This window comes from Pongo pygmaeus, chromosome 9 (assembly GCF_028885625.2).
Source record: "Pongo pygmaeus isolate AG05252 chromosome 9, NHGRI_mPonPyg2-v2.0_pri, whole genome shotgun sequence".
In the NCBI taxonomy this organism is placed as follows: domain Eukaryota; kingdom Metazoa; phylum Chordata; class Mammalia; order Primates; family Hominidae; genus Pongo; species Pongo pygmaeus.
The window spans coordinates 90136206-90160114 of NC_072382.2; the positions used below are offsets into that span (position 1 = coordinate 90136206).

The 23909-nt window shown below is 37.0% G+C and overlaps 1 protein-coding gene across 4 annotated transcripts in view; it reads right to left on the reverse strand.

Moving 5' to 3' along the window:
* GRM5 (glutamate metabotropic receptor 5) overlaps positions 1–23692 on the reverse strand; it is a 585961-nt gene extending 562269 nt beyond the window's left edge. For 2 of the 4 annotated variants that reach the window (XM_054439378.2, XM_054439376.2), the window contains exons 1-2: positions 23486–23692; positions 4949–5809 (exon numbers count right to left, since the gene is read on the reverse strand). In XM_054439378.2, the coding sequence (XP_054295353.2) occupies positions 4949–5609 (661 nt within the window). In that variant the 5' untranslated portion in view covers positions 5610–5809; positions 23486–23692. Of the gene's footprint in view, positions 1–4948; positions 5810–21213; positions 21393–23485 lie in introns of those variants that run through there. The other 2 variants (XM_054439380.2, XM_054439377.2) reach the window with 2 other exon arrangements.
* Positions 23693–23909: the final 217 nt, after the last annotated feature.

Here is a 23909-nt window from a genome sequence, read left to right on the forward strand (position 1 = left end):
CATTGAGATAAAGGGAGAACGAATAAAGCAATGCAATGGAGAGGTAGAAAAATGGCAAAAAGGAACCTGACTAATAATCTCTAGCAATGTTTTGGAAACCAAGTTCTGGACAGAAATCTTGAGTTCCAAGACACAACTCTGCAACTAATTATCTGACAAGCAAGGTAGAGTTATGTGACCTTTCTATTTTAGTTTCCTTAACTGTAAAATACAGAAGATTAAATGCTGGCCTGAGACACAGTGTTAACATTCTATGGAATGAATAGCAATTTATGTGTCTTTATCACTACCGTGATCGTCCCAAAATTTAACTCTCAGCACTATTCAATTCCTGCAGAAACAAAATAAAGTCATTTTAAAAATTATTCAGTAGCTTCCACAGTGCCATTTATTATTTTCCCAAGCTAAATTGTTGTCTTGTATAATGATAATTAGTAGAAATGCTGAGATGGGAAAGGTGTACTCCCACTTTTTAGAAGTCATACAAGCACAAAGACTATGAATCACACTGAAGGTCCTTCAATCAAAGCTGGATTGTTATCACATTTTTAAGTAAATAACTGACAAGAAGTCATATTATAACCTGAAATTTGCAATCTCTAGGTTAACCTGAAGACCATATTTTTAATAATGTATGCTACCAGTACAATTTATTGGTACATTTTTCTCCCCAGAACATCACTGATTTGTTTTTTGCTGTAACAAATTAGCATTCCTGTCATTAGACAGAAATAATAAATTCAAGAACCAGTGAAAACAAAAAATGAAGTGTAGCGTGAACAGGATTTAGAATTAATAAAGGGAGTCATTTTGACACCTCATTTTTATAAAGAAGCAAAACTAAAAACTTACAAGTGCCTGCTATTTATCCACATACTATATAGTCATAAACAGTGAGCTACGTACTTTACTAATACAAATTCCTCTATTCAGCAAATAGTCTTTTAGCACCTATTATATGATGGGCACTCTAATAGGCCCTGTGGATATACTGCAGATTTTCAGCTAAAGTAAGGAAAACTAGTGAAGTGTGACATCTTGTCAATCACCCAGAAAGTACAATATAAAAATTTTTTGTATAAAACACAATGCAATAATTACTTTTCTCAATGAAGTTCAAATAGATCAAGGTAAAGAATATAATAAAGAAATATATTCAAGTGCTTAACTATTTGAAACATTCAGACTTTAAGGGAACTATCACATCTCTAGCCACAGAAGTACAGGCAAAGCATTTTAAATATTCCTTCTTGCCCACAGCATATATTGTTTTATTTCATATTCAAATTTCAAGAATATTAATGCATGTTTATTTTTTTGCTTTTGAAGTTTAAGCAGTAGTATCTTATTTGGGAGGAGGGAAGTTAGAGACTAAAGTGAAAGGGATGAGTATGTTTATACTGGACTCCATCCTGAAGGCATTTTTTATTGCTCACAATAATAGTCAGCTGGCTAATGTTGAGGGTTTCAGCTGGGCTCAATTATGTGACTGCAATTAGCTGTGGGTTGGGAAGGCAATTTTGTTGACCTGCATTGCATGCTCTCACATGTTTGAGGTCAACTGGTCTAAGATTCACTCATTTGGAAAACCTTGGTGCTCTCATACTTCACAGGGTGATGATAGGTTTCCAGCACAAACTAGGAAGAAAGTTCTCACGTCAACCAAGTGCTATTGGTCAAAGTGTCAGAAGGCCAGTGCTACATGAAAGTAAAAGGGAATTATCAAGTCAAAAGCAAATGATGTGAACACAGAGGCGCCATTAGAAGTCATCAGTGCAATCTGCCCCACTGCTAAACGGGCAAGCATCGTCAATCCTGTGTCATCGTGGGCACATGTATCAAGGTTTCCAAAAGTACTAAGGCAAAGGACCCTTTACATTTCCTTAGTGCAGACAGAGTTCTGACTCCATTAAAAGAAGTGATTTTACTTTTCTTCTGAGTCATTGCATATTCCTTTCCTCTGCCCAGTTGAAGAGCTAGTTTGATGTGCTCTTTAAAAAATGCTCTTTTTTTTTCTTCTTCTGTTTTATACTATGAATCTCTTTGCCTAGAAGTTCTAGGCATAATTTCTGTGTAATAGAACAAGCCACGGTAAATGCCCAGTCACACAGCCTACTAAAGCTATAAATCACAGGAAATAGCAAGTGTAAGAGATTAACATCGAAGCTGAAACCCAGTTTTCCTTGTACACTCCTCTGGAATTCTGTGATGACATACACTTTCTTGAAGGAACATCTTGTGGTACCCGTGACACAGTATGGTTAGGTTTAAGTATAAAATACATAGGCAATTAGGAGAAAAAATGTTTTTTGAAAATAGGACCACATCTTTTCACAGACTTTAATGGTTCATGTGAAAGCATTTGGAAATTTCCATACTCTTCAAGAAAGAGAATATTGATGGAACAAAGGAGAATAATTATAAGAATATGAAGATAAATTATCAAGTACTGGGATTAATTCTCCTAATGCTAGAGAAAATCACCTCAACCCAGTGAGAGAAAGAGACTGGATGATAACTGACACTATCATTTCATGGAAGATCCCACCAAGACTTTCTGAAAAACCAAGCAGCAAAAAAAAAAAAAAAAAAAAAAAAAAAAAGAAAGCATGACCTTGGAGAGTTCCCACGGTACCCAACAAAGCTGTATCCTGTTTGACTCTCACTTTTCTGATCCCAGAGGTGAGTTTCACCTTGTGAAAATTCCTACCATGCCATTCTTGTACTGATAAATCATAAGACTTAACACTACATAACCTCGTTATCCACATACTTGCTTGGGATCAAAGCAAGATAAATATTTCTTGACACAACCACATAAACAGTAAGCAAAGGAATATTTCTTCCAACCTTTGAATGTCTAATTCCAAGGTTTGTTCTCTCCTGAATCCTGGTGGTACAACCTAAATATTTTGCCTGAATTTGGCATTGTAATTTCTATTGTCTTTTGTTTGCCCACAAATAGAATGTTTTCATGTAATTGTTGTATTTCAGTAGGTAAATTATGTATTTAATATAGAGCTTAAAGTGTATGTATATAAAAATTATACATAAAATATTCCACCTCATTTCTTAACTTAGATTTCTTCTCAGAAGCAGCAACTCTTAGTAGTTTTGCTCTCCTCTGAGAATAATTCTATGAATATCCAATCAAATTGTTTGTATAAAAACCCCATTTAGAAAAAATAAAATGTTATATATACAGAGATGCCACTTGTTTTTTTCAACTAAGATGATCTTGGAAATTGTAATCATTACCTAATAGAATGTCTCATTTATTTTAATAGCTAAATGATAATGCATTGTTTGAATGCATCATAACTTATTTTATTAGGTTATTAGATTGCTATTGGGGTAAATTCAGGAAAAAACAACAGTTTAAACTAGTAAAAGCCAAAGGTCATGACTAAGAGTTTCCCTTGGGGCACAATTGAATTAGCATTTGCCACACCGTGACCAAGCCCTGATCTTCTGAAGCTAGAAGGGAGTCCCTAATAAAATGCATGATTTATTTGAGGCAAACCAAAACATACCTTTATAATTGGCCTTTTCAAACACATTTTTACTTTCTCACCTAGTCATATTTTCTTATGCTTTTCACTGAAAGCCATCCCTGCTAATTTTCACCGATTGTCAGTATTCTTCTTGTTAAATTTCAATTGTAAAATTCCATTTCCTTCTGTAAGATTCCCACCATGACCCCTATAACCACAGAGGAGGAGGTGATTTTTTTCTCCATCAATTTCCTTTAGTCAGATTTGTAACACTGTGTCATTTTGAATTATGATTATATAAGTATTTGTGCATGCCTCATCTCCTTTGCCAGATTGCAATCCCACTGAAGTCTGTGATATAGAAAACAAAGGGCTATCCTTCACAGGACTGTCAGAGAGTCTTGCATATGTATTTGTGCATAATATGTGTTGCATAAATATATTCCTAACCTATGAAGTGGGGTTAGTAACTTAATTCCACATTTTACCGGATCGAAATATTTGGACTATACTGATACGTTAATGCAGAATTGTAAAAATCTCAACAAATACAATAATTCGATGATTTATAAAAAAGTATTTTGTATCTTCTTCAGTATTCTAGTGTTTAATATACACATTTTGTTTTTCTAGAAGAAGAGCTGCATAACAAGTGAGTCTGCCCATTTGGGTCACAACCTCTGTAGGTCAAAACAAATTTTTTCCAAACAGCCATGGTCAAGAACTAATGATTTTTAAAACACCACAAAAAACAAAGGGCTACTTATTATTCACTGTTATAAAACATCAGTCAGATTTTTCTTTCCTCACTATTCTTTCAGCACAAAGAAGCAATAAATTTTAAAGCAAACATGTTGAATTATTTAAAATTATACTTCTCAAATGTGTTCTATACAAGGATAAAATTAAGTTATTCTTATCTCCATTTTGGATTTGACCATGAATTCTTCTGAAAAAATAGCTGTAAGACTAAACTTTTTGGTAATTCTCTATAACAACATACCTAGGTTAGAACTGGCTACTACCTTCAGTCCTATGTGTATTTATGTGTACCTTGCTTTAACTATTAGAAACAATAGGCACCTAGAACAATCATGAAATGACAAAAATGTGAGATGTTCAATGAAGATATAGACTTAAAAACCTCTAGCAATGAATATAAAAAATCATTATAGCAGAAGTATAATATAGCATCAGTATAGCAGAAGTAAAGAATGTAATTCACAATTAAAACAAAATTATATTTCACCAAATATTGGCCACATACACCCTTCTGTAGTTTAAGTCTATGTCTCTCTAGATATATGCCATCAAGTCTTTTCTTATAGTACTGGTATAACTGGGACAATTTAAAATATCCAAAATAATTAGGAATAGTTTGCTCTTCCCAAACCTGAAATTTTAACTGTTGAGTGCATAATAATATATACTCGATGTATGCAAAGGAAACTTACCTTCTGTGTGCACGGCTGATACATAGGTCCAGTTGTACCTCTTCACTATGTCCACCATGGCCCTTGCTTGCTGAGCATCTGAAGGCACAACCCTCATGAAATATTTGAACAGAGTCTTGTCACTCAGATCCATGCTGGTTGCTGAGTAAGCAATCTGAGGTATGTTGAAAAGCTGGAGCAAATTCTGGACCTGAATGGCTACAGAACTGGAGCCAGGCCCAATGACCCCTACTATGGGCTTCTTGGAGCGGAAGGAAGAGGAGGAGCCATCCACACAGCGCACCAAGCCCTCTTCCTCTTCTGAAGAAATGAGGGAATCTCTTATGAACTCAATGCTCTGCTCTAGGGCCACAGCCGAATGCCAGCAGGAATCCCTTATCTCACAGCCCAGTGTGATGTTGGGCAAGAGTGTGGGGTCTGAATTTATCCTTTCCAGGGTATGCAGCATGGCCTCCACTCTCTGAATGCCATACTGTTCACGGACTGCCCCACACTTCCTCTCATGAACTTTGTCCACAGTAGGCTGGTGATGAACAGAAAAGAGAGCTCCAATAATGATGTCACCCGGCATGTGAGCCACCACCCTCCTCTCACTGGACTGTGCACTCCCACGGACATCTTCTTTCAAAAGTAAGACTGACAGGATCAACAGAAGGACCATTTTAGGAAAGGAGTTTAAGCTAATAAAGATAGCATGATGGGGAAAATTCAGGAGGGTTCTGATAGCTACGAACAAGCGATGTCCTATGTTGAGTGGCAAATCAAGAAATTAGCCAGGAATTCAGATGTATTCTCTAAAGGACCATTGTGTCCCCGTGCACCATTTAGTTAGATGATCCATGTGGTCATGATCTTCTAAACCTGAAAAAAAAAAAAATAACATGGGTCTTTAACAAACATGAATGCAACTAGTTTGGGGAAGTTCTATAATCCATGTTAGCAGAGAAAACATTTTGATGATGCAGATAACAAAGAAAAAATAATTCAAAAATGTTTCTGACTTTCCTTTGACTGCTTCCTTTGTGATTTGATGAAGCAGCTGATGTAGCTTCTCGACCCCGCCTGCTTAGATTAATAGTCTTTTTTTGTTCACCTGCAATACACAAAACCAAATCTTGTGTGTGGCAGGCAGAACTGTATTGTACTCTCAGGCAGAGATGACAGAGCATCCTAGAAGCAAAACTACGCCATGAACAGAAAACTTCAAGAAGTATGCATCCCAGAGTATTAAACATTGGTGATCTCTTGGTAATGAAAGTGTGGATAACTGTTGTTAAATTTTCATTAGGCTTTCTTTTCTTTTGAAATCTTTAGCCTTGAGTATGTAATTAATTATGCAATTACAAAAATAAAATTATCTTTTCAAAAATACCCCACATATTCTCTCTCCAAATACAATGTCAAGCAACTTGAATAATCTTCTCAGGAATAAATAAGTATTGTATCTAATTAATGTGGAAGATATAACAAAAACAAATGAAGAAAGGTGGGTGTTTCATGTTAAATAAGCTGTAGAAGAGAAAGAAAAAGGTTGGGAAATTATAGAGTACAATGTCCCCCAAATAGGCTGCAAGGAAGTGTCAAATTAGCACCAATTTTTAGAGAAAAGCATATTCACATTTCAATCCCTGTTCCTATATTAAGAAGTATCAGTAAACTGTTTAACCTCTCGGTACCAGAATTTGCTCACCTGAAAAATGGGGATACTATGTGCTAGGCTGTCCCTTACGGCAATCAATATAAGATATCAATGAAATAAATGCTTTACAAATTAAAAAGTGCTATACATATTCAAAACAACATCTTTTTGTTATTAAATTTTCAAGGGCATTCTGTGGCTAGGTCGTGAGGACAGAAAATTCTCTGGCAACCTACTTGGTCCTCCAGAGAGTCTTCAAAGTAATTACAGAGTCTTGCAATACAATTCACAGTAATCAGTCCTCTAGCCCTGATCCAGAAAAAAATTCCACATCACTAAAGCTCAAAGGCTAAAAGGATGTATGTTTGGAACTATTCTGCCAGGTAGAAATTTAGTATAGCTATGAATGTCATCATCTATTTCAATTTAAATTCCTGGGAAGAAAGAAATTTTGTCCCAAATTTTCTATGGCAAATTCTAGCATAATTTGTAAAAGACAACTGACAAATTCGTGATTTGATCACTTAGGGGAATTGTGTAAGAGACTTATTTTGTTATCAACTCTGCCAGCCAAGGATCTCAAATTATTTTAAAGTGACTATCTTTCTAAGCACTGACTTTCAAAAACAGGTGATATTTCTTCACAAATGTATGTAAATATCGCACTTTTACAAGAATACTAATGGTTTCAAAGGTCATCAAATCTACAAAAAGTTAAGTCCAGACACAAAATGAATGTAACTTGAATCATGTTTCTAATCACTCCTAGCATCATTTTCACTATTTCCTTCTACTGTTTCCTATGGCAACAGAGAAAGTCTTCCTATGTACAGCGACAAAAGTTAAACTTTTTAATATTTCATCAAATAATCAGATGTTCCAGAATAACTAGACATTTGGGAATATATAGAAAAAAATAGTTTTGGTACGAAAGTTGGCATTGTAGACACAGAGGAAGAAATGAAGACTGTTAGTTTTTTCATTGGCAAGTCATTTGAATATTACCAAACCTTTCTTTCACTTTCCTTAGACCCAAGACCTAAAATAATTATTCTCATGGTCATGTGAATTCTGCTGCAGACAAAAAGAAATATCTAAAGTTAAAGAAAGCACAATTTCTTATTAAATCAGAATGTTAGTGAGTGAACAAATAACAAAACACGACTCATTTTTTATGTAAGAACATCAAAGTGATATGAGAGACCTGGTGTCCTGTCAGGCTCGTGTGGGTGAAATATCAATCCCATGCATTTTATTCATTTAAGTTGTTTTATGAAACCCCTACATGTTGAGATACAGTATACATATTAAAACACTAAAATATTGCCTTTTGAAGTTATGCGAAGTTTGTTCCTTATTTAACAAAAAATTATTAACTATTTAGTGAAAGAGACTAATGTAACAAAGAACTGTAATAACATGCATCGGTAAGTATCATTATTATCTTTCATTGAGCACCTAACATGCCCATCTATTCATTAACTCACTTAACAGATATTTATGGTATGTATATGCTATAATTCTGTCCTGGGAATTGAATATTCAAGAGTGAGCAAAATATACAAGCTCCCTATGCTTGTGGGCCTTACGTATTGGTATTCTAAAGGGTAACTTTAGCTGAAACCTGATGAATACAAAGAAAAATAAAGATCAAATGGTATTTCTGTCTTTAGGTCTTTGAGGAATCACCACGCTGTCTTCCACAATGATTGAACTAATTTATACTCCCACTGCAGAAATTCTATTCAACCCTGCAATCCCATTACTGGCTACATACCCAAAGGAATATAAATCATTCCATTATAAAGACACATGCACACATATGTTCATTGCAACATTACTCACAATAGCAAAAACATAAAATCAACCTAAATTCCCATCAGTGATAGACTGGATAAAGAAAATGTGGTACATATACACCACGAAATCTATACAGCCATAAAAAATGAGATCATGTTTTCTGCATGGACATGGATGGAGCAGGAGGCCACTAACCTTAGCAAGTTAACACAGGGACAGAAAACCAAATACTGCACGTTCTCACATGTAAATCAGAGGTGAATGATGAGAACACATGTATACATAGTGGGGAACAACATACTCCGGGGCCTACTGGAGGGTGGGAGGAGACAGATAATCAGGAAAAATAACTGGTGGATACTTGACTTCATACTTGGGTGATGAAATAATACGTACGACAAATCCCCATGACACAAGTTTATGTAACAAACCTACACATGTGCCCATGAATTTTTAATTTGAAAGACTTAAAATTAAAGTTAAAAAAAGAAAAGATAGTCCCAGCTACTCAGGAGGCTGAGGCAGGAGAATGGCATGAACCCGAGAGGCGAAGCTTGCAGTGAGTGGAGATCGTGCCACTGCACTCCAGCCTGGGTGGCAGAGAGAGACTCCGTCTTAAAAAAAAGAAAAAGAAAAACATACAGAAGAATGAAAAAAAGTCAGTCACGTAAAAAATATGCGTACAACATGAAGAACATGGGAGGCATGATGATACAAGATGAATATGGAAAGGCAATAAAGGTCCAGGCCATGTAGGATGTTGTAGGCTCTTATAAAAAATTTTAATGTTGGCCAGGCGCGGTGGCTCACGCCTGTAATCCCAGCACTTTGGGAGGCCGAGGCGGGCAGTTCACTTGAGGTCAGGCTTTCAAGACCAGCCTGACCAACATGGTGAAACCCCGTCTCTACCAAAAATAGAAAAATTAGCTGGATGTGTTGGTGCACGCCTGTAATCCCAGCTACTCAGGAGGCTGAGGCAGGAGAATCGCTTGAACTTGGGAGGAGGAGGATGCAGTGAGCCAAGATTGTGCCACTGCGCTCCAGCCTGGGTGAGACAGTGAGATTCCGTCTCAAGAAAAAGAAAAAAATTAATGTTAATTACAACAGAAAGCCATTGAGGAGATTTAAGCAAATGACTGGAACAATTCAATCTTAGAAAGGATTATTCTGGCTGCTCATTTTCCTAGATAATCAATTGAAGAAATCTTATAAAGAAACCTGTAATAATCTAGCAAGAAATGATGGTGACTTCTCTAAGATTGGTGACAGTAGATATGGAGAAAAGTGGTCACAGATATATTTTCCAAGTTGAATCAACTGTACTTGCTGATAGACTAGATGTGAGTAGTAAGGTAGAGAGAGGAATCAGGGTCTACTCCTAGCTTCTAGTTTGAGAGCCTAGTGCATTTTGACAGCATTAATACAGATAGGATAGACTAGCACATAAACAGGTGAGGGGCAGAAGAAAATTAATGATCTTCATTTGAAAATGCAAAATTTGAGATGCCTTGGAGGTATCCAGGTAAAGATGTCAAACAGGAAAGTGAATATGTAAGGCTGAACTCAGGGGAGAGTTTTGGTTTAGACATGCAAATTGAGGGTCATCAATATATAAAATATTTAGAATGCATGAAATCACCTGGAGAGGAAGTATAAATATTGCAAAGGTACAGCTAAAAAATAAGCTCTGCTGAGGGGCCAGATTTGAGAAAAGCCAGCTATGAAAAGGAGTCAACACAAAAAGTAAGAAGATAAAGTGAGAGTAAATGACGTCACAGAGGGCAAAAAAGAATGTTTTAGGTACTTTATTTTTAAAGACATATGCAAGGCTTATATATTTCAGAGAAAAACGTATCTGATTCACATGGAAGATACTATATTCCATGTACATTCTATACACTGAAGATTTCTGACACAATGGCTATGTCTTTGAGTGTGTCTGTATGTGTGGCATATGTATACCAATAATCCTTATAACAACCCTAAAATGTAGGTACAGGTTGAACAACCCCTACACAAAATGCTTAGGACCAAAATTCAGATTTCAGAATCCTTCAGATTTTGGAATAGTTACATTATACTTACTTACTGCTTGAGCATTCCAAATCCTAAAATGTGAAATTGGAAATATTCCATTAAGAATTTCCTTTGAGTGTCACATGGGTACTCAAACATGCTACAATTTTGGAGCATTTCCGATTTTTAATTTTTGAATTTGGGATGTTTGAACTGTATTATTTTATTACCTTCATTTTACAAGTGATGTAATGGGTTTTGATAAGTTAAAAACTAGCTGATCACTTAGAAAATAATGGAGCTAGAATTTATGTCTACGCCTGTTGACTTTATAACACATTGTTTTAACTATTCCTTGCTGCCTCACAGCCTCTTTCTACCAAAAATATGAAAGATACTATCAATGTCCATGAAAACAAGAAGGGCCACCCAGACACAATTTGAACATCCAAGAGATATAGAATCTTACAGGAGTCGCCTTTCAAACTATACAGTAAAGAGCATTCCAGGGAAAAGATTATTCAGCTCACAGAGACACAGAAGGTACAGTGTGTAGGTTATCTAGTACAAGTGTATTTACATTGCCCGGATATCCACCCCAAATTATGGCTCATCAGATTATGAAGCATAATCTGATGAGGCAGATATTAGCCATGAACTTAGATACCTGGAATATACTTTTAAAAAATTTATGACATAGAAATGCGAAAGAACTGTGCTATTACTTAGATTATTATAAGGTGAAATAGAAAGTCATCTTATGTGCAATCAAAATACAAGAAATTCATAGAGTAAATTCCAAATAGACCTGAAAGGAATACATCAAATCTATCAGCATCACTCATGTGTTTTCTATAAATGTTTATTGAGTAACACACCCTTCTATGGCCCAAGGATCCAGTTATGGACAAAATAGATATAAAGTCACATCATTATGGAGCCTATACTCGAAGAGGGTTTGCCAGACAAGAAACAAAATAAATATGTAAAATATTGTGTGCTACATGGTGGTGAGTATTTAAAAGCAAAAAAACAAAATGCAGTGAAGCAGTATAGAAAGTGCCAGAGATATAGGAAATTTTGAGTAATGTGGCCAAAGAAGCATAAACTCAAAAAATAACATTTGAGTAAATAGCTAAAAGAATTAAAGGAATGAATCATGCAGATCTCTAGAAAAACAACATTCCAGGTAAAGGATAAAGCAAATACAAAGCCCCTAAGACAGACTTAATGTTTAGTGTGCTGAGGAGTAGCAAACAGGCTCATGTGGCTGTAGAAAAGTTAAAATGCAGAGAAAGGAAGACACGGGGAACAAGAGATAATGTGGTGATGTTGAGCCTGTTTGGACTTTAAAAGACTTTGGCTTTAACATTTCATAAGAACGTTTTTCTGGGAGGATTCCAACAGAGGAGGAACACATTCTACCCAAAATTGTAACAAGAATAAGAGCACGAAGGCAGAAAATGAGGAGCAATTGGGAAATTTGCACTAACTTAGGTAAGAGAGATGACAGTGGTTGGATTGGAGATACGGTAAGTACAAGTGGTGAGAACTGCTGGGATTCTGAATATATTTTGAAGGTAGAGTGAACAAATTGGCTATTAGAGCTGACTTGGGATATTGGAGAAAGAGAAAAATCAATGAGGACGCCAAGATTTTCAGCCCGAACACAAAAAGGATGGAGTCGCATCGGCTATGGTGGAGAATGCTGTGGCAAAGATGTGGATGGAAACAACAAAACAACATAAGTTCAATTTTGATATATCAAGTTGCACATACTAGAAACTCAAGAAGAGATCATTGAATGAGCAGGCGGATGTAAGGGGTTGAATTCTGAAGACAGGTCTGAACAGGATATAAAATGTGGAAGGCGTGAGTATACAGAAGTCCTTTTTGTAAGCCATGAAACTGGATTAAATCACTGAGGAACTAGAAAGAGAAAAGAAACTAGTGCCAGAGATTGTGCCCCAGGGAATTCCAAGGTTCAGTGGTAAGGAATAATCAGCAAAGGAGACTGAAGGATTTTTTTAATAGAAACTTCCTTTTGTGAAGTGAGGAGAGAGAAGCACTAAAATGTGAAGTATTTATGTTGCACCATGCAGAAATAAAGGGACGGTATGCTTTGATTTTCTCAATAAATATTATGGGTAGGCATGTATGCATACATAAAGACTGGAAACATACATTGACATTAATAGAGTGTTCTCTGTGTAGTAAAAATATAGTACTTTTAATTTTATTTCTTGTCTTCATCAGTGTTTTCTAAATTTATAAATATAGTAATACAACATATTTACTATTCATTATTATTTTTAATTTGGAACTGAGGGATATGCTTTCTAAATTTCTGCAACTTTCTCCCTTGAGACCTTATCTCCCTCTATCCATTCCTCCTTGGGAGCCTACTAGTCAAGTTAGGCTCTTGTCCAAGTATACACTGTTTTATTCCAATGGCTTTGCACATGCTGCTTCTGATCCCTGATATGCAGTTGTTCCAATGGTCTTCAAGGCAGAGTTGTTAAGAGCATGGGCTTGGAGTCCAATGACCTGAATTTGAATCCTGGCACAGCCATTTATTGGCAGTGTGTCCTTAGGCATTTAGCCTCTCTGAGCCTCATGCCTTTATTGGCAATTGGAGTGACAGCAGTACCTACCCCAAAGAGTTTTAGTGAGTATTGAATGAGCTAATATTTAAAAATAGTCCCTTCCTAAATTATTACTATATCCCTCACCTGGCAGTGTTTGCTCTGTCCTCCAAGCTCACATGGCAATTTTTTATTTATACTTTCTTATAGTATTCATTACCAAGCTAATATTGTAGAATGTTTAACAAAAATAGCATCATAAAACTAGAGAGGGCCCTGGAGATGATTCCATTTAACTGAGATCCATGGAAAGCAAATGATTCATAGCAGACCTGGGACTTGAATTCAACAAAATGTCACTCAAAACACAATTTTAATCATAGTTTACAACTTGGTATCAGCTCATATAATTTTCTAAGCTTATAATATTTTATTTTATTTAAATAAAATTTTAATATGAAATCTCATAATATATTTTTATTTTCTTTGTATAATATACATATCTTTCATATCAGTTCATTTGGATGATGGGGACAATTATAACAACAATTAAAATATATAGAGGGCATACCATGTGTTGTTCACTTTGCTAAGTATCTCACATGAAATGACATTGAGTTGTCATACAAACTGTAAAATAATTTATGTATGCACATTTTACAGAGAAAGGAACTGAGGCTCAGAGAGATACAGAGGCTTGGCCCAGATTCCCAAGCAAGTGGGTGGTAGCAGAGCCAGGAGTCACATTTAGAACATTTATTTAACTTTATCAGTTGCATGGCATTGAATTATATGTGTGTACCAATATTTAATTATTCCTTATTGTTAGATACTAAGGTTATTTATAGATTTGTCTTAATATCATAAACAATGTTGCATTTTGCTTGCTTTTGAAAGTATCTTTGTAGCACAATTATTTAAAGATTATATTTCTGGCATGAATGTTTCTCATAGTTTACAATTGATGAATGTAGAATATAAAAGATGATATCAACTTCACTCCAAGATCTGTCTCATTAACATCATCAATTCTGAGAACTATCCAATATTCTTTCTGTGAGGATCTACTCTCTCTTGCTTCTATATAAGTTCCTAAGTAAGGCCATTTCTCCTTGTGGTGAGATTTCTCCTGTGCAACCTCACCACAAGATTAATTCATTATTTTAACAAGTGTCTAGTAGAAGAAAAGACAAAGAAAAATACCGTAATACTTTATTTTCAGCGTAAAGAGCCTTTTTTCATTCTTGATCTCACGTCTACCTAAAAATAATACTTCTAGAAATATCTAAGAACCCCAATTTCTTATATTAGGAAACAAAGTCTCAAGTAAAATAAATTATTTTCTTTAGGTTATAGCTTTTAGATGGTGGGGATAATATATCAGTAGAAATAAAGGGGCAGGTTTATCCTATAGATAATGGGGAGGCATTAATTCTTGTAATGATAAAAAAGCTTTTAAAATGTTATGATCTACACTCTAATAATATGGTGACATTTAATTCACTAAAAAGTGGGTAAGCGTATTAACAGTTTGATTATATAGTATATTAGTTCAAGTACCTATTTTCAGAAGTATGCTTTACTCGGTGTTATATTTCTGGGTCCTTAGCATAGTAAATTAATTACTAGCACATTATAGAAAACAATAGACATATTTTAAATACATACAAAAGTATTTCGCATCAGGTTACCACACACTCTCATATTATATCCTAAATGATATGAAAAAGATATATTGATGGATAAACTTTGCCATAAATTGCAATCTACACTATATAATCAGATTCATAGCTCACATTGTCCTTTATTTTCAACAATCTTCTAAAATACTGACCATCTTTCTGGCACAGATGTCTCTTATATAACTTAATCTCCACACAAGCAAATCACACAGCTTAGGACATAAACACTAAAATGATTTCTTCTGCCTGATCAGTGGCCTCATCACAAACAGTCAGGGGTGTCAATATTGCATATGCCATCAATGCACCTGATATATTTTTCTGAAAACAAGTGCATACCATAGATAAGAGACAGTCTGAGGTGCAATGATACAGAGAACCCTGTAGTCTAAGGAAAGCTCCATTGTCATTACTATCTCAATCACACATTTGTGACCTTGTAAACAAGAAAATGCAGCATCCTCACTGTTTAGCCCCACAAAGTATAGGCCATATTTTAACTGAAACCCCCTCAACAAAAAAAGGGCCATAAAACACTATTGTACAACGATGAAATCTGTAATTTTATGCATTAATTAAAAAGTTCTGGCAGTTCAATAGAGCTCACTAAATCATTGTAAATCATTTAAACAAGTGGTTTAGCAGTCTATGAAGACCTGGAACAGCCTTCTGCAGTAAAGCAATAACAATGATGCAATCCACTGTTAACTAGTCTCAGTTTAATTATAAAGCAGGGATTTTAGACTTTTACCCATCCTGTAGCCTTCAGCTGATTTCTTAAGGGTATACCTCTGAAGACTGTAAAGCATTATATATATATTACGTTACCTATCATTAAATGCTTGAGACTGTGGTTTTACATTTCCATAACTTGATCTCCACTTACTTATTAATACATAATATTTATAAAGTGCCTTCTTTCTGTTAAATAATGTATAATAATTATTTAATGTAAGACTCACAATAACCCTGTAAGGTTGGTATAATTACTACCTATGTTACTACCTCTAGAAATCGAAGTTTAGAGGTCAAGAATCTTCTCCAAAGTATCAAACCTACAATAAATGGCAGAACTAGAACATGAATCCAACTATATTTGGCTCCAAAGCCCATACTTAATAAACAAATGATGAGGTCTCCCCACAAAAAAAAAAAAATGAATTAGTTATTCAAACCTCATGCATTGATTGCAAAGCATTTTGGAGATTCTGCTTTCTATTAAATTCTTATGTAATGTACATAAATTCATCAGAATGCATACAAACAAATCAAGTAAATATAGGAAACTCTGTTTCCTAGCATCATTTAGATAAGGGTTTTTCAACCTGAGCACTACTGACATTCTGGAGTGGATAATCTTTTGTTGTGGGCAGATGTTGTCTGTGCACTGTTGGTTGTTTAGCAGCACCCCTGGTTTCTGTTCACTAGACAACAATGCCATCCCCTCCCAGCTCTGATAAGCAAATATGTCCTCAGATATTAGCAAATGTCGCCTGTATGTCAAAGTCACTTCCAGTTGAAAAACACTAATTACATGAAAGTTAATCCTGGAAAGGTCGACATAATCATGAAAGAAGAGCATACCTAAGAGCCAATCATCTGGACACATCAGTCTTACAAATTCTCTACCTGAAACTTCCAAATAATGCTAAGGAGAGACGGTTGAAATAGGCTTGCCTTACTCAATGTTTACTTAGTTATTTGTCTGTATTATCTTGTTGAAAAGTTAAAAATTTCAATTTGAGAAAGACAGATTTAAGCTGTAAGAGTCAAGGTTGATATTACCTTACATTAAATATACATAGTTCTAAGTATCACAAATTACAAGAAATGAATGTGAGGAGAGTATCCTACGATATACTTCCCAAATTCAAAGGCTGCTTTTGATATGAAATGCAAAGTTTATTATAATTTTAACAAGACTAGAACAATAACGATAACTTTATAAAGTAATTTACACGTTGATTTTTCATAATTTTATTTTTAAACAAATGATATAATAGTTTATTATTTACTTCTATGTCTTTGAATAATTCTACATTACTATGCATTTAGACAAATTGTTTTTTAAAAAATATTTTTGATTATTCTTCTGTAAAATATAATGGAGAAGGTTGCATTATTAAAGTGCTCACTATTATCACTGTGATTACAAGTTTTCATTTTCCTCAGAACATTTATAATCAAAATTTTAAAACCCATGGCCTGAACCAGCATTATTGTGAACAACTAATCACTAGAGAATTTTTCTTGAATCTGATATATTTGCAAGACCAACAGAATAATATATACATAAAATATATATTTTGCATCTAAGTCTTTCTTTTACACTTCTTCTACAGTCTGACTAAAAAAGGAGATATTTGAGATAGCAATTATGTATTATTTTGATTTCTGATTATCTTCAAGCATTTGCATGTTTATTTTTAAATATTCTTGAATATATGAGAAAAATAGATATTTGCACATTCCCTTGTAGAGGAAGGGCTGCTGACTCAAAATTAGTAGAATTCAAAAAAACTGATATATGTGTGTAAGCTGTAGGTCAGTATCATAAGAGTAAAAGTTTGGAAATCAGATGATCCTAGATTTAAATACCTGCTTTGTCACCTTTGTTTGTACTGTGGGACATTGGACAAGTTATTTAATCTATGTTAGTATTATGTTTTATCATTAAAGCCATAAAATAAAAATAAGACACAATCCATAGGGCAGTTGAACATTAAATGTAATAACATAGGAAACGCAGAAAACTTGACGTCCAAAGGCCTGGGTAGGATTGATAGTTTATGCTCTGTTCACTATGGGTAAGATACTTTATTTTTTTAATTTATTTTTCTCTTTATGTCTTCTAAAAAAAAAACGGGATACATGTGCAGAATGTGCAGGTTTGTTACATATGTCTATGTGTGTCATGGTGGTTTCCTGCACCTATTGTTTTTTTTTAATTTGTGCAATTAATTCATCACATTCACTCCATGCAATGTACTGCTATAACCCATCCCCCAATTTGAAAATAGTGAAACTGAGGTACATAAATTTAAGTAACTTGCCTAACGTCACACAATTAGTAAGCCACAAAGCTGAGATTCAAACCCAGGCAATTTGAAGTCAGAGCCTGTACTTCCAATCATACCACAACTCACTAGAAACCACAATAAAATAATCCCATAATGTTTAGTGTTTAGCCACACCACAGAGTAAAGCAGCTCAATACAATGGAAACAGGGTAAATTTTAGTGCCAAACAAATCAAATCTCTCTCTTTTGCATATGTATGCATATATATTTCCATTATTTTTCTCTTTTACATATATGGTAAAAGATATATACATATATATATATACACACACACATATATACACACACACACACACATATATGAATGAAATATATGTTTCCTTATTTTCAAAATGGGGGATGGGTTATAGCAGTACATGTTATTGAATGAGTATAAGGAATTGCACAAATAAAAATAAAGTGATCCACAGTGAACACTGCATAAACTATGCACTGTTCTTTGACAGTAGAATAAAAAACTTAGTTTTTATAACTGAAAAGGAAAAACAAATAATGTCTTGTATTGTTGATATGCTAATTAAATAAAATAACATACCTGCTGCTTAGCATGATGCCTGATGTGCTTAATAAATAGTAGTTATTAAAGCAGGGATGAGTCTGCACCAAGACTTTTGCCTGATGGCCCTTCTGACAAAAGTTATATATAGTTAAAATATAATTCAGACAGGTAAAATATAGATTTTCATCTCCTATGAATTTAAAGGAAATGAAAGCATTAAGCCTATGCCTTAATGTTTTTTAGAAACACATTTTAAACAACTAAGATAAAGGAATATCAAGATATTATCTGATTTACAAATAATTGAAAATTCAAAACTCAAAATTGAAGTTTCTTTTCTTGGGTTATATAAATACATCGTGCACTAAAATATATTTCTTTTGATGCTCATGTCTTCTTATGTTCTCCTAAGCTTCACTCACTGACTAAAATGACTAGAATTAATATTTCTCTGAATATGAATATAACACATAACACATATTTCTAAAATGCAGAATCTTCCTGCTTTGTAATAATACATCTTCAATATATCCAACCTCTAAACCAGCCAAATCAGCTTTATCAGATAACATATATATAAACATATATAAAAAGTAATATCTAATATTTTATAAAGTTGGTTTATACATGATCTATCTATATTGAGATACACATAAAAGTACCTCACATGTACATATACATAATACAATAAGAATGTGTAAGATAAAATATTTGGATACAGCTCTGTCTTCATCCCATGAGTATAGAAAACCTGGGATAAAATTGGTATACAAATAAATACAATATTTTTAATGATCAACCTCATCTCACATTTTCTACTTGTAATACCACCTACCTTTTATTGACACTTAATTTAGTTTCTCTAACCAAAATGATCATTCTGTAAAAGACAATATAGTAAGACTCCTATAAAATATTAAATGGGTTTTGAAAAGATATAAGAAAAGTAGAATTATTAAAATGCTTTAGTCACAAAAGTGAGCACCTTTGATGAGGTAAGTCATTTTATCATGAAACGCAACAATGTTAATAATCAGAGCCAAAATTAAAAATGTTATGTAGTTAATCAAGTATTCCCAAAGTCTGGATAGTTTGTGCTGGTTAGAGATAATAGATATGAGTGAATTTTTCAATTTACCCCTGGGTGTTTGTCATCATGTCCATAAGGTATACTATAAAGCGATAGTAAAGGCCTGTGTCTACCTATGGAAGTAAAGTGAAAAACTTGGATTATTCAAATACCAACTCCCTCTCCCAAATAATCTCGACATATGCTTTCATAAGTGAACATTGAAGAGTTTGGGCTTTTTGTGAGTGTATAGTCTGCAGCCAAAACATTCCTGTGTGATAGCACAAACCTCTAGGGGGTGCAATTAAAATATCTACATTGTATATTTTGTCATGTGGAGTGTAAATGACTAGGGAAAGCTTTTTCTCTTAAGAGAAGCTGTTATTTAGGAAGTGCTATGTACATTTTTCTCCTAAGAAACTTGAAAGATCTGTCCAGAGTGCTGACAAGATTTCACGGGGAGAAGGCTGGAAATTTGATGGGACGCACATTACTAACCCAATGAGTTCAGGACGCAGTATTTTCAAGTCCTAAACCAATGGCATGTTTAAATGGAAATAAACATGCATAAAGGACAGAAATAGCCACAATTGATTCTTACATGTGTAATTACATTGAGGTAACTGAGAAATTAAAGGAGGAAACTCCCTGCACTCCATAAAGAAAACAGCAAAAAGCACACCTAACAAGAGGTAGCATACCTGAACACTCCACAGCTGACAGTAGAATGTCATGCAACTAAGGCTTCCACAGAAAACCCCTGCTTATGTCTCACTGGAGGAAGGGCTGCACGTAGTCCTGGTCCATGCACCTTTGGCTGCTTCAAATGGCCAGTGCCCAGGATTAGAGACACAAATTAGCTCTAGCTTTGTCCTGAGAAACTCTGAATAATAAAATACCATGTAGCAAATGGAGAAGAAGGTGAAAAGGGAAGCTGCCTTCTCACTGGTCTGTATCAATTTCTTATTGAAAAAGTAAAGTATTGGAGACCCTATCTCCCTGGTTACTCGATGTTGCAGTCCAGCTAAGGCAGCATCAAGATTGTGTCTAAATAAGCACAAGCGCTTGTTATCCTCTCCTAAATTTCCCTTCCACACAGCAACTCCTCTGAAAGGAAAGGAGGGCAGCTGTAAATTCGAGTACCAGGTGAAAGAGCCTTCCAGGTGGACCTGTCACTTCACTGGAGAGGTCCTAATGCACGTTGGGCTCGTGCCACGGGCTAGCCTCAGCACTCATGGGCCTGCCCTGGGTTTTCTTCCCTAAGTCGCTGTAGCCTGGGCTTCCTCCTTGGCATGCCGCTCATGCTCCCGCCGTGGGATAACTAGCAGGCTTTGTGTTCGAGGGGAAAGATAAATCCATGGAAGAGGAAAGAGCGGGAGGGCTCAGGCTGGTGTTCAAAGAGAGGCAATATAGCCTGAGTGAAAGAGATGTGCTTTCAGCACCACCCGCTGTCCCCCCTCTTCCTGCAGCAGGCGCCACGAAGTGGCCCCTAACGGATCTATTGAAAAGCAATTCTCCGTCCTCTTTCCCTCTCCACCTTTGCTTCTCACAATTCCGAGCCCTCGGGTGGTTTGCGGGAGCACACTCTGCATTCGAAACCACGCGCACCTGGCCTTAGAGAGCGGGAACTCGGATGCGAAGGCATGCAGAATCTCCTTTTCAACCCTTGCAGCTCTTCCTTCCTTCACCCCATTGCTCGCGCCTTTTTCCCCAACAGGTTTAATTAAGGCTGTTCGCAAATGGATCAGACTTGAATCTTGTCGGCTTTGGCCACCCCTGCTCCACCCGCGTCCCCCTCCCCCAAACCAAACTATGAGCTACTCAGCAAGCCTATAGATCCTAAATCCTTCTCTGGCCAAGGGACACTTGGGCACACAGACACTTAGCAAGCTTACCCCCCTGTTGGCTGCGCAGCGAGCAGTGAGACTCGGTCTAGCTAGCCCCCCGAAAAGTTGGGCCACGGGGATCAGCAGGGCAGAGCCGGCCTCTCCAGTCCCCGGCTTCCCCCCCAAGATGATCTCAAGCTCATCCCCTCCGCTCAGCGTGCGCAGAACAGCCGAGCTGAGGGCGGCGTGTGCAGCAATCTCCCCGCTACTGAGAAAGGGGGGATGGGGGGAAGGGGAGAGAGCGGAGGAGGGAGGGGTGGTAGTTTGTATTTATAGAGAACAGAGTTCTTTGCGCAACTTTTTGGTGCCACCAAGTGGCACAGTGAGTTCCTTTAGGAACATAGACTCCTGGGTGAATCTGGATGGGTAGACCAGCTCTGCAAGCAGATGCTCACATGGCAAGGGAGTTGGAGGCACTCCCAGGACTCAGTTTTCACATGTTTACCGTCATATCTCAGCACCTGGGATACAAATCCCTAAATTCTAAGAATAAACCTGTATTGAGTGAGAAAGGGCACCTGTGCCTTCCTCAGACAGGTGGAAGGAGTGTCAAGGACATGGTAGGTCCCAGTTGTCTCCTAGGAGTGTAGACATCCTTGTCTCAGGAGGAATATCCATTATCTTCGTCTTCCTAACCCCTCTGCCCAGATTACATTGCATTTACGTTTTACTCTAAAACCTTCTTCTTGCTGCCCTGACTACCTAATCTTTAAACTGGATTGGCACTTATTTTCCTTGCCACCACAGCTTCTTCCTCAATGCTAACCTTAAAAATAGCATATGACTTGTTCACAACGGGCAGGTTTGTACCCTAGAACTTAAAGTATAATAAAAATAAATAAATAATAAAACACTAAAAAAAATAGCATATGACTTTAGGCTCTCTGGATCTGAACATTTCTAAACAGCTCTTAGAACTCCAAGTTCACTGAACTACAGGCTGGAGGTTGGATTTTCCTCACTCATTTCCACAGACCTCTCAGCATGCATTATCCCAACAGCACAGTCAGGATCTTGCCAACTGCCTTTAGTACTTTGAGGAAGAATCCCCTGAAGCTTCCTTTACCCATATTTTATGAGTGTTCTTACTTCTTAGTATTCAGATCTTCAAACACATACATAGACACTACTGCATGGGACCTTCATGTCCCCAAATGCAGAAGATCCTCTACATTGTTCAATAGAGAAACTGAGTACATGAAGGTTAAGGGGCTTGTTCAAGGTCATGTTTCTCTAGAGATCTGCCCAGGAACTACCTAGGGTAGAACTGAATGAACGCAGTGATGTCAAACCCGATCACCCTGTTCTTGTGCCTTCTACCACCCCACTCAGCCTATTCAGTCATATTCAGCTCCCTTCTCTTCCCTGTATTCATTTCTTTCATATTCTCTTTGTCTCTGTGTGTGTGTGTGTGTGTGTGTGAGAGAGAGAGAGAGAGAGAGAGCGAGAGAGATTATTTTTGCCAAAGTTCCATAAAGGAACCAAGAGTAAACATGTCTTCCTAGCTCCACTGGTAGTATATGAACTTGAGTTTATAGGTCCAGAGTTGCAGGTGTACCATCTTTACATGACCCACAGTTCCAGAAAACCTCTCCCTCCTAGTACTGTAGTCCTTTTAGAAATGGAACACTGACATTTACATCCGATCGGGTCCCTTCTTTGCTGCCTCTTTTTGGGGTGAAGCACCAGCAACTGCTCTTATTAGCTCCCCCAAACACCTAATGGGCTCAAAGATAGAGGAGCCCATCTCCCTTCCTAAATCCTTGCCTTTCGTGCACATGTATTGGCATGACACACAAATACACACACACACACAGAGAGAGAGAGGGAGAGAGAGAGAGAGACAGACACAGAGAGAGAGATCCAAACGTATCCTTTGGTTCGGATCTTTATTTTTTCCTCCTCTGATTTTTTTTTAGTTCGTTTTCTATGGAAACAAGCCCACTTAAATCCCTCACTTATGCAAATAAAAGCAAAATGATCTTCAAAAACCTCCCATTGGAGGGATACCGCGGTAGCCCAGGCTCCTGACTTAAATTTATGTCTGATTCACACAGCACACGTCCTTCCAGGGTGACTTTTCTAAACTTGCAGGACCTCGTAGCGTTCCTGGCTCTACCAGCCCTCCACCTGCCCACCACTCGCCCTCCTGGGTCTTTTTCGCCCCCGCTCCCGCCCCTTGCTTGATCGCTCTCCATCCCTGCACTGGGGGAGGGGCTCCAGCGGTATCCTATATCCGTGGTAACTACAGCCAAGAGAAAGAAAAAGGCGCTGTGCTTACCAGGTGCGCGCCCTGAGCCTTGCGCCCCCAGGCAGCCGCTCCTCGAGGGCTTCCTGCGCTCTCGTAGCGGCCTTGGCTGCAGCTGGAGCGCTAGTGTCGGCGATGGAGGCAGCGGTGACAGCAGGCAGAACGGCTGCGGGGCCCGCGGCGGTGGCGCTCGCTCTCTCGCGCCAGCGCCGGGAGCACGTGCCGCGCTCGGGCAGACGCAGCTGGAAGCGCAGCGCAGGGCTGGCTTATACTCCAGCAGCGCGCGGCGGGGGTTGGCAGAACGGCCAGGGCATAGACTCAGTGGGTGAATAAGGGTCTTAAAGCCTCGTCGTTTCGGGGTTCAGGCGAGGGTAGCCTTGGTCTCCCTCTCCTGCTCCTCACATTCCCTCTAGGAGCCATGGGAGGAGGAAAGCTGTGCGGAGGAGGCGTGGGTGGT